At 30.6% G+C, this 11,954-nt stretch overlaps 2 protein-coding genes across 2 annotated transcripts; both read left to right on the top strand.

Annotated features, from left to right (window-relative positions):
- Positions 1–1,355: 1,355 nt before the first annotated feature.
- LOC124930732 (heat shock cognate 70 kDa protein 2) lies at positions 1,356–4,036 on the top strand. The gene is made up of 2 exons (XM_047471079.1): positions 1,356–1,665; positions 2,111–4,036. Exons 1-2 carry the CDS (start codon positions 1,452–1,454, stop codon positions 3,841–3,843), a joined length of 1,947 nt encoding a protein of 648 aa, XP_047327035.1. The 5' UTR covers positions 1,356–1,451; the 3' UTR covers positions 3,844–4,036.
- A 4,946-nt stretch (positions 4,037–8,982) lies between these two features.
- LOC124930733 (heat shock cognate 70 kDa protein 2-like) lies at positions 8,983–11,746 on the top strand. Its single transcript, XM_047471080.1, has 2 exons — positions 8,983–9,285; positions 9,796–11,746. The coding sequence occupies exons 1-2, from the start codon at positions 9,072–9,074 to the stop codon at positions 11,526–11,528; spliced, it is 1,947 nt and encodes a 648-aa protein (XP_047327036.1). The 5' UTR covers positions 8,983–9,071; the 3' UTR covers positions 11,529–11,746.
- The last annotated feature ends 208 nt before the right edge of the window (positions 11,747–11,954 follow it).

The following is an 11,954-nucleotide window of genomic DNA, read 5'->3' as shown; positions in this document are numbered from 1 at the left end:
TTTTTTTTATAATTTAATACATAAACAATTTGTAAAACAAATAATATTAAAAAATGTAATATCAATCTATTTTTTATTTTACATATTTAATAATAAATTTTAAATAAAATAATAAATATTTTTTATATTTAATTAAAAAAACATTATAATTAATTAATATTTATATAAAAATAGATTAAAATATTTAATTTAAAAAAAATATTTTAGTTAATTTATAATTATTTTATATATTTATATTAATATATAAAAATATAAATAATTGAAAGATATTAATAAATGGATTATTATTATTATTTTAATAATATTTGGATTATTTAAAAAAAATATTGATTAGAAAAAAAGAAAATATTAATTTAAATTTAATCATTATTTTTTTATAATTTAATAGATAAACAAATTTTAAAATAAATAATATTACAAAATGTAATATCAATATATTTTTTATTATAAATAATTATTTTTTATTTTACATATTTAATTATAATTTTTAATTAAAATAATAAATATTTTTTATATTTAATTAAAAAAACATTATAATTAATTAATATTTATATAAAAATAGATTAAAATATTTAATTTAAAAAATATATTTTAGTTAATTTATAATTATTTTATATATTTATATTAATATATAAAAATATAAATAATTGAAAGATATTAATAAATGGATTATTATTATTATTATAATAATATTTGGATTATTTAAAAAAAAATATTAATTAGAAAAAAAGAAAATATTAGTTTAAATTTAATCATTATTTTTTTTTTATAATTTAATAGATAAACAAATTGTAAAACAAATAATATTAAAAAATGTAATATCAATATATTTTTTATTATAAATAATTATTTTTTATTTTACATATTTAATTATAATTTTTAATTAAAATAATAAATATATTTTATATTTAATTAAAAAAACATCATAATTAATTAATATTTATATAAAAATATATAAAAATATTTAATTTAAAAAATATATTTTAGTTAATTTATAATTATTTTATATATTTATATTAATATATAAAAATATAAATAATTGAATGATATTAATAAATGGATTATTATTATTTTTTTAATAATATTTGGATTGTTTAATAAAAATATTGATTAGAAAAAAAGAAACACAAATATAATTAGGTCATCCTAAACGTATTAGAAGCCGCCGCCCTTTACCGACTCTTTATAAAATCTTTCCGCATTTTATTATAGCCGTTTTTAGCCATTCGATTCAAGTTAATCCAACGGTAATATCTAGTCTAGATTTTTCAAACCCTAGGACATTTCTGCCGGTCTCTAGAACCTTCTCATATGTTTTGTATAAATTATAGAGGGAGGGTGAGTGTAAAAATTCATAAACCAGATCTTATTTCTTTGACAATTCTTTCTCTAGCTTTTCAAATCTCGCTAATTCTTTTTATTCTAGATCTTCTTCTCGATCTAGATCTGTAATGGCAGGCAAAGGTGAAGGTCCTGCCATTGGTATCGATCTTGGAACTACCTATTCTTGTGTAGGAGTATGGCAACACGATCGTGTCGAGATCATCGCCAACGATCAGGGCAACAGGACCACGCCGTCGTATGTTGCCTTCACCGATTCCGAACGTTTGATTGGAGATGCAGCAAAGAATCAGGTTGCCATGAACCCCATCAACACAGTTTTTGGTAAGATTCTTTCTCCTGAGATTTTTCAGATCTGAATATTTTTGGCGATTTTTGTGTTTGTCTTTGCGTTCCCGACCGTAGATCTGAAATCTAACAACTGGGTACTGTTTTTAATGTAATTTTTCCCCCTATTTGTAGAAAAGATTCAAAATTTGTTCATAATACTACTAAATTAATTTGATAGATGTGGCTTTGCATATATGCATATCAGGACCTTTTATGAATTTTTGGAAATTATTAAATAGTGTTAACATGTTTAAACATTTACTGTATGAGAAGTCGAGAATGAGTTGCCATTAATGTAAATGATTGTTCTTTGATGTTCTTATCATGGGTTTATACATGATTTGTGTGCTTAATTAGAGTAGTTTTTGTTTACATAACAGTTTCTTGTACCAATTCTTTTGTAGAACTTAATGATTAAGATCTGTTTGTTTTGTAACAGATGCCAAGCGATTGATTGGTAGGAGACTGAGTGATGCATCTGTTCAGAGCGATATTAAGCACTGGCCATTCAAGGTCGTTGCTGGCCCAGCTGACAAACCCATGATTGTTGTCAACTACAAGGGTGAGGAGAAACAGTTCTCTGCTGAGGAGATCTCTTCCATGGTCCTCATCAAGATGAAGGAGATTGCCGAGGCTTACTTGGGCACCACAATAAAGAATGCTGTTGTCACCGTCCCTGCTTATTTCAATGATTCCCAGAGGCAGGCTACTAAGGATGCCGGAGTTATTTCTGGTTTGAATGTCATGCGTATCATCAACGAACCTACTGCTGCAGCCATTGCCTATGGTTTGGACAAGAAGGCAACCAGCGTCGGTGAAAAGAATGTTCTTATCTTTGATCTTGGTGGTGGTACCTTTGATGTGTCTCTTTTGACAATCGAAGAAGGTATCTTTGAAGTGAAGGCTACTGCTGGTGACACCCATTTGGGTGGTGAAGATTTTGACAACAGAATGGTGAACCACTTTGTTCAAGAGTTCAAGAGGAAGAACAAGAAGGACATCAGCGGAAACCCCAGGTCTCTCAGGAGACTCAGGACAGCTTGTGAGAGGGCGAAGAGGACTCTCTCTTCCACCGCTCAGACAACAATTGAGATTGATTCATTGTTCGAGGGTATTGATTTCTATTCGACCATCACCCGTGCAAGATTTGAGGAGTTGAACATGGATTTGTTCAGAAAGTGTATGGAGCCAGTTGAGAAGTGTTTGAGGGATGCTAAGATGGACAAGAGCACCATCCACGATGTTGTCCTTGTTGGTGGTTCCACAAGAATCCCAAAGGTTCAACAGCTCCTTCAAGATTTCTTCAATGGAAAGGAGCTTTGCAAGAGCATCAACCCCGACGAGGCTGTTGCTTATGGTGCAGCTGTTCAAGCTGCCATCTTGAGTGGTGAAGGAAATGAGAAGGTCCAAGATCTTCTTCTCTTGGATGTTACCCCTCTCTCCTTAGGTCTTGAGACAGCCGGAGGTGTGATGACTGTTTTGATCCAGAGAAACACTACTATTCCCACCAAGAAGGAGCAGGTCTTCTCGACCTACTCAGACAACCAGCCTGGTGTCCTTATCCAAGTCTACGAGGGTGAGAGGACAAGAACTAGGGACAACAACCTTCTTGGAAAATTCGAACTCTCTGGCATTCCTCCAGCTCCAAGGGGTGTTCCTCAGATCACTGTCTGCTTTGACATTGATGCTAACGGTATTCTTAATGTCTCTGCTGAGGACAAGACCACCGGTCAAAAGAACAAGATCACCATCACCAATGACAAGGGAAGGTTGTCAAAGGAAGACATTGAGAAGATGGTTCAGGAGGCTGAGAAGTACAAGTCTGAGGACGAGGAGCACAAGAAGAAGGTTGAGGCTAAGAATGCTTTGGAGAATTATTCCTACAACATGAGGAACACTATTAAGGATGAGAAGATCAGCTCGAAGTTGGCCGAGGCTGACAAGAAGAAGATTGAGGATGCCATTGATGGGGCGATCCAATGGCTGGACAACAACCAGCTTGCTGAGGCTGATGAGTTTGAAGACAAGATGAAGGAGCTTGAAAGCATTTGCAACCCTGTTATTGCTAAGATGTACCAAGGTACAGGTGGCCCTGATATGGGTGGTGGCATGGATGATGATGCACCACCTTCCTCAGGCGGTCCAGGGCCCAAGATTGAGGAAGTCGACTAAGTTCAACTTGGATGGAGGATGAGTTTTTATTATTATTAATTTTGCTGTCTGCAGGTTCCTATGGTTCTGCTATTTTCTTAAGGTCTTGCTATTATATTTTGTTACATTATAAACTGGATTATGTACTGTTTTGTTGGAACTTCTATGTTTTTTATTGTATTGGAACATTGAATTTTAATTATTAGTATGATCAGATTTAATTGTTCACTGCATATTTTTTGTTTTCATATTTTTTGTTTTCATCTTCTTGAACATTAATGCTTGTTTGAAGTAGATGTTTATTCCTTTCCTTTTTAATTCTCCATGATACATCCCTTTTTCCTTTTTCTTTTGACATTCCAAACTTGCTAACTCAACATTATCGCAATCATGAATGAAAAGACATTTGTTTCTTAGGTGATGTTTTTTCAAAACATGGAATATGCTAAAAACCTTTGAGTGGAGGACAAGTCAATTTAAGTTAGAGTTTCTTGATTTTTTCCATTAAGTTAGAATGCTATATAATACTGCTCATGGTTCCTTCTATTAAAAAATCTAAAAGAAGAACATTACCCCCATTTACTTTGGACAGGACAAAATAAACATTTGTCTCAAATGCAAAATAAAACGAACAAAATTTACATGAACAAAATTTAAATGAATTTAACTAATATGCCCAATAATAAAAAAAAAATGAACTAAACTTAAATGAATTTAACTAATGGGCCATTAATAAATGTTTTTGATGAAAGTATTTGTTTTAGGATTTTTTTTTTAAGAGTTGTGGTTTAAAAGTGTAACGGAATTACATGAAAAAGTGATTAGGAATTTAAAATGGATACCTAAACATTATTCAAAATTTATTTATCCATCTTCTTTTCATTAATATTTCTCTCTTCTCAACATTTATATATATATAAATATATATATATATTTTATTTTATCTATTCATTTATAATTATATATTATTTTAGTACTTAATAATTTATCTCTTAATGATTCAATTTAAAATAAAATAATAAAAAATTAAAGAGAAAAATTATAAAATATTTTTTTAAATAATAAAAAATTTAAAGAGAAAAAATATTAAATATTTCTAGATAACATTTAAAATATAAAATTAAAGAGATAAATTGATATGCGTCATATTTCTAAGATGACAATGCATTGTCACATTATTCGCTGCACCATTTGCCATAAAATTTTAGCTCCCTGATCATTAGTGATTTAATATACCATTAGTGATTTAATATGATATTGGTTAGGTTTTCTCTTTTTGTTATAAATTTATACGCTTACACAAATGTAACGCCAGAAAATTCCTTCTCCCGGAAATTTATGTTTATATTTTACGTTGAATTTTTTTTATTTAAAATATTTATACAAAAATATATTTTGATGTTAAAAATTAATTATAATAATATAAATTTTTGTAATCAATTTTAGATTTAATCAAACCAAAATTTGGTTAAGGAAAACCATAAATTAATTTTAAAAAACTTTATTATTTGATTATATATGTCAATTGATTTTAGATTGAAAATAAAAAAAATACATGTATATGTGTATAAACGTAATATTTTTTTAGATATTCTATTGAGTTCAATATTTGATGACATTCGTGCCCGTTAAAAACGGTCTCTACCTTATAGAATTTTGGCATTTTTTTTTTTTAAATTTGATTTTGTTACATTTTACTTAACCAATTATATTTCAAGTTCTAGACATTTATTGGTTTTTCTTCCGTTTAAAACTTTAAAATAATATTTAAATGATAGTATCTGCTATTGATTGATGTAAAAAATTATAAAGGAAAACACTTGAAAATATTAGTTAAGGATGTTAAAATTAATAAATAAATTCAAACATACTTTGTTAAAATATTTTTTATGAAAATATTCTAAAATATTTTAATATCGTTTTAAATTTTTTCGGATTAAAAAAATAGTCTTAAAAAACGATTAAAATTAAAAAACCCAAACAAACATGTCCTTAGGCAGGTATTCGGGTCCGAAATGGGTCGGACGCACGAGTTTAGGTTGGATTCGGAGCACCCAATCAACGTGGAGGCTGACTCTCATTCACTCGAGCATTTTCCCGGTAGTTCGCAAGATTTCTCAGTCGAAAGACATGTCTAGCTGGTTTCTAGGTTGAAAACCAAGCCAAGGCAGAATTCCTTGGTAGCCTTCAAGAACATTTGTGCAGGTTTTGAGATTTCGCCAACCGCCTTCATTCTTCGTCTATTAATGTAGAACACATCCACAATCATATTGAAGAATAATTCGTTAAGGAGAAGCCAAATCAGGTTTGAAAAGTTCTGGAGGAAAAGTGGGAATTTTTTTTTAGCTTAGTTCGACATTTGAACAGCATTTGAAGATTACCAATAACTTTCATATGTTTATAAGTTTATTAGAGTTGGTTTAAATTATAAAAACATTATTGGAGCCAAGTTTGAATTAATTCATGAAACTGAAATTTACCGTTACTTTAAAAATTTCGAGTTTCAAGTAAACATGTTTTGAATGGTCAAAATTGATTTGAAAATACTCCTAACATGTTTACAAATATATATATATATATAATAATAATAATGTTTAATTTTTAAAGTGTCCGGATTGTCGGATCGAGAGTTGTGATTAATTTAGATAGATATGTGAGAGTAATGGATACTTGGGTCAAATTGTGGGTTGACCCGCCTATAAACTTAAAACAGTTAAAAATAAAAAAATTGTTATATGTATGTTTTTGAACTTGCAACCTAACAAAAACAAGTACAACATTTTAACCAACTAGGCTATAAAAAATTATATTTAAAATTCAACACCAAATTTGATGAACGCGAGACATTTAAACCATACAACTTCAACTTTTTAACTAACTAATATATATATATATATATATATATAATGATGCTTAATTTTTAAAATATTCGGATTGTCGGATCAAGAGCTGTGGTTAATTTGGATATATTTTTGAGAGTAATGGATATTTGGGTCGAATTGTGGATTGATCCGCCCATAAACTTAAAACGGTTAAAAATAAAATTAAAAATATCATATGTATGTTTCGAACTTACAACCTAACAAAAACAAATATAACATTTTAACCAACTAGGTTAATTAAGACTTTATATTTTAAATTCAACACTAAATTTGATAAACACGAGACATTTTAACAATATAAGTTCAATTTTTTAACCAACCAATCTATATATATATATATATATAATGATGCTTAATTTTTAAAGTGTGCGAATTGTCGGGTCGAGAGTTGTGATTAATTTGAATATATATGTGAGATTAAATAGATACTTGAGTTGGATTGTGGGTTGACCTGTTTATATTTTAATTAAAAATGTTATATGTATGTTTCGAACTTACAACATAACAAAAATAAGTACAATACTTTAACCAAGTGTGATTGAGATGTGGTTTGCTGATGGATAATAAACCGGTATCAATTGAAAATGATTAAAAAAATATGAATCAAATATTTGATTGACCAAAATGTGAGATCATGATGTTAAATATTAAAAAATAAGAATCAAATATTTGATTGACCAAAGTGAAAATGTAAAGTCACGAGGTTAGAGGTTCATTCAGAAAAAAAACATATTTGATGAGATATGTGAGAAAATAAGTTGTTATACCGAAGTGAATAAAATATTGAATGAGAGCGTTCTATTTCTTATTTTAATATATTATTCGCGATTTATTAATAATTTTAAACATTTAATACATATTATTATTATTATTATTATTTTATTAATTTATTTATTTATATTTTTATCTGTGTGAATCACACACGAATCTTATTAATGTATTATGAAGCTTCTTAAGTTACAGCTCGAGAATATAAACTCAATTTTGAAGTTTTTCAAAATTTAATTTGGGTATTCTTATTATAACTTAATATGTTCAAATTGATTTCGATAGAAAGTTTCAAAATGATCTTAGGATCGAATTTAAATCAAATAAACGAATAATTAAACAAAATTGAAGATTGATCGAACTAAAACACAAAAAATTCAATTTGAATTCGTAACTTAAATTACAACGTGAATTGAAGCTTACTATGAGTTGGAGCAAACTTTTAAACTCTTTATAAAGCATCTTGATGATCTAGATCCAAGTTTAAAACTTTACATAATATTTCAAACAAAAATAAAAAACTTGAGAAAACTTTTAAGGCAATTTTTTTTTTTTTTTTTGTAGAAGTTAGATTGGAGGCTTAACATTTTGATTATTGCATTCACTTTAGACTAAAATTTTAATAATGGACCAATATTACACCATTCAAAGTTGAAGTATATATTTCTTTTTTTTACAAAATACTTTAACTCTTTTAATTTTCTTACTTTTTAAAATTATTTTATTTTTATTTCCTTTTATATATATATATATATATATATATATTTTTTTTTTTTAAATTTTTAAATAATTTTATACAGTCCATTTAAATTAATCCTAATATAATTTTGACTCCAAACTTAAATATGGATTAAATTGACTTATAATAATTATTTTTAATTTATTTTAATTATTAATTCGATCTAATTAATTTGGCCCCAAATCATATTTTGTTTAATCTATTTTGTAATTAAAAAATTAAATTAAATTATCAACTATTTTTTATGAGTGTTAAATTCAATTAAAAAAGTATTAAATTTGATTTACTCCTTTCTAAAAATATTTTATAGTATATAAATATATATTTAAAATTGTTAAAATTGATAAAAAAAAAAAATTAATTTGATATTTATCCCTTTACTGATTTTCTTTATTGTCTGTATTTAAAAAAATATTATATTCTTATATAAATATATTATTTACTTTTAAAATATTTTTTCCAAATTTAAAATATATATTTTTAAAATTTTAAGAATTTAATATTACATTAATAATTAAATATTAAAATTATTATATATCTATATTTTATTTGATTAGAATAATAAATATTTATTTAAAAAAAAGTTTTATTAAATATATTATAAACCATAGTAAATTAATAATTGATTATTTTATTAAAAATATTTTTTTTCCTCTAGTACATGCTAGAAGATTATTTTTGTCTAGTATACTCTAGAAAATTCTTAACCCTAATCTCAGTCTAGAACCTTCTTAGCTGATATATAAATATTAAGCGATGTAGAGGCAAAATCTCATAAACAACATCTGATTTCAATATTCATTATTATTTCATTCTCTCAAATTCTTATTTGCATAACCTAGCTTCGAAGAAGATCTATAATGGCCGGAAAGGGAGAAGGTCCAGCAATCGGGATAGATCTCGGAACGACCTATTCTTGTGTCGGAGTATGGCAGCACGACCGTGTCGAGATCATCGCCAACGATCAGGGCAACAGGACCACGCCTTCCTATGTCGCCTTCACCGACACAGAGCGTTTGATCGGAGATGCAGCCAAGAATCAGGTTGCGATGAACCCCATCAATACTGTTTTCGGTAAGATTTATTCTTTGTTTTCGAATAGATCTGAATATTTGTTTTGAGGGTTGTGTTTGTTAATAGATTTGAAATCTTATCAATGTTTAGTGTTTGAAAGGGATCGTTTTTCCTTCATTCCTATGTCTACGGATTTAGATCTGAACTTCATATTTGTAGAAAACATTCTCTATGGTCATTGTTATAATACTTCATTAATTTTAACAACTCGTCCAAGGAAAGATGATGAGTACGCGTATTCGTGTTTCTCCTTCATCCATATGTTGATAGATGAGTTTATGTATATACCCATGTCCTCCCTTTTTGTATGAGGATGCGTAATTTTTTCTTTGCTTTTATTAACCTTACATTACTATTTCACCATGCTCTTTAGATACTTTATATTAACTGTTCATTTGATGAGTCTGTTCTGATGGCTTAGAAAGAATTGGTGTGTTCAATTTAGGGTAGTTTTGGGATTGAAACTATAATTTCATGTACAATTTTTAAACTTTCTGTGTTTTGTAACAGATGCCAAGCGATTGATTGGTAGGCGATTGAGTGATGCATCAGTACAGAGCGATATTAAGCACTGGCCATTCAAGGTCGTTGCTGGCCCAGCTGACAAACCCATGATTGTAGTCAACTACAAGGGAGAGGATAAACAATTCTCTGCCGAAGAGATCTCATCCATGGTCCTCATCAAGATGAAGGAGATTGCTGAGGCTTACTTGGGTACCACAATAAAGAATGCTGTTGTAACCGTCCCTGCTTATTTCAATGATTCCCAAAGGCAGGCCACTAAGGATGCCGGAGTTATTTCTGGTTTGAATGTCATGCGTATCATCAACGAACCCACTGCTGCAGCCATTGCTTATGGTTTGGACAAGAAGGCAACCAGCGTCGGTGAAAAAAATGTTCTTATCTTTGATCTCGGTGGTGGTACCTTTGATGTGTCTCTCTTGACAATCGAAGAAGGTATCTTTGAAGTGAAGGCTACTGCCGGAGACACCCATTTGGGTGGTGAAGATTTTGACAACAGAATGGTCAACCACTTTGTACAAGAGTTCAAGAGGAAGAACAAGAAGGACATCAGTGGAAACCCCAGGTCTCTCAGGAGACTCAGGACAGCTTGTGAGAGGGCGAAGAGGACTCTCTCTTCGACCGCTCAGACAACAATTGAGATTGATTCATTGTTTGAGGGTATTGATTTCTATTCGACCATCACCCGTGCAAGATTTGAGGAATTGAACATGGATTTATTCAGAAAGTGTATGGAGCCTGTTGAGAAGTGTTTGAGGGATGCTAAGATGGACAAGAGCACCATCCACGATGTTGTTCTTGTCGGTGGGTCCACCAGAATTCCAAAGGTCCAGCAGCTCCTTCAAGATTTCTTCAACGGAAAGGAGCTTTGCAAGAGCATCAACCCTGATGAGGCTGTTGCTTATGGTGCAGCTGTTCAAGCTGCCATCTTGAGTGGCGAGGGCAATGAGAAGGTCCAAGATCTTCTACTATTGGACGTTACCCCTCTCTCATTGGGTCTCGAGACAGCTGGAGGTGTCATGACAGTTTTGATCCCGAGAAACACAACTATTCCCACCAAGAAGGAACAAGTCTTCTCTACGTACTCCGACAACCAGCCGGGTGTCCTTATCCAAGTCTACGAGGGTGAGAGGACAAGAACGAGGGACAACAACCTTCTCGGAAAGTTTGAACTCTCTGGCATTCCTCCAGCTCCAAGGGGTGTTCCTCAGATTACTGTATGCTTTGATATTGATGCTAATGGTATCCTTAATGTCTCTGCTGAGGACAAGACCACTGGACAGAAGAACAAGATCACAATCACTAATGACAAAGGAAGGTTGTCAAAGGAGGATATTGAGAAGATGGTCCAAGAGGCTGAGAAGTACAAGTCCGAGGATGAAGAGCACAAGAAGAAGGTGGAATCAAAGAATGCTTTGGAGAACTACGCTTACAACATGAGGAACACTATCAAGGATGAGAAGATTAGCTCTAAGCTGGCGGAGGCTGATAAGAAGAAGATTGAGGAAGCTATTGATGGGGCGATCGAATGGCTGGAGAACAACCAGCTTGCTGAGGCTGATGAGTTTGACGATAAGGTGAAGGAGCTTGAGGGAATATGTAACCCGGTCATTGCTAAGATGTACCAAGGTGCTGGTGGCCCTGATATGGGTGGTGGCATGGATGATGATGCACCACCTTCCTCAGGCGGCCCAGGACCCAAGATTGAGGAAGTCGACTAAGTGTTTTTCTGAACTTGGTGAGGGTGGAAGATGATGAGTTTCTGTTTTGTCTGCAGGTTCTAATGGTTAGTTAGATTGGGATAATTTACTCTTTTAAATGTCTTCTCTTTTTTCTGGCTTTTCATGGATTTACTCTGTTATTTTTGGTTACTAGAAATTTGATTATGTTGAACAATTTGAACGACAAATGTCTTTATGGTTTTGCAACATTTGTTTTAATAATTAAGTATTGAGTAGGAGTTGAACACTCCACTCCTTTTCTCTTATTATTTTTTGCTTGCATATAGTTTTAGAAACTTTATGGCAAAACATCTTTTGTGTAGTGTTTTAAAAAGATGGTGGAAATCTACACTTATGCCCTATTTATTTTAGGCGGTGGATCCATGACCAGTACTCAGTTCTTACCTCAATCTTAAACTTCATTGT

The sequence above is a fragment of the Impatiens glandulifera genome, chromosome 3, assembly GCF_907164915.1.
Source record: "Impatiens glandulifera chromosome 3, dImpGla2.1, whole genome shotgun sequence".
NCBI classification, from domain to species: Eukaryota; Viridiplantae; Streptophyta; class Magnoliopsida; order Ericales; family Balsaminaceae; genus Impatiens; species Impatiens glandulifera.
This window is presented reverse-complemented; position numbering and strand designations above follow the sequence as displayed.

Coding starts and splice junctions, on each gene's coding strand:
- LOC124930732 (XM_047471079.1), top strand. CDS start 1,452: ATGGCAGGCAAAGGTGAAGGTCCTGCCATTGGTATCGATCTTGGAACT. Junction 1,666..2,110: donor CCCCATCAACACAGTTTTTG/GTAAGATTCTTT, acceptor GTTTTGTAACAG/ATGCCAAGCGATTGATTGGT.
- LOC124930733 (XM_047471080.1), top strand. CDS start 9,072: ATGGCCGGAAAGGGAGAAGGTCCAGCAATCGGGATAGATCTCGGAACG. Junction 9,286..9,795: donor CCCCATCAATACTGTTTTCG/GTAAGATTTATT, acceptor GTTTTGTAACAG/ATGCCAAGCGATTGATTGGT.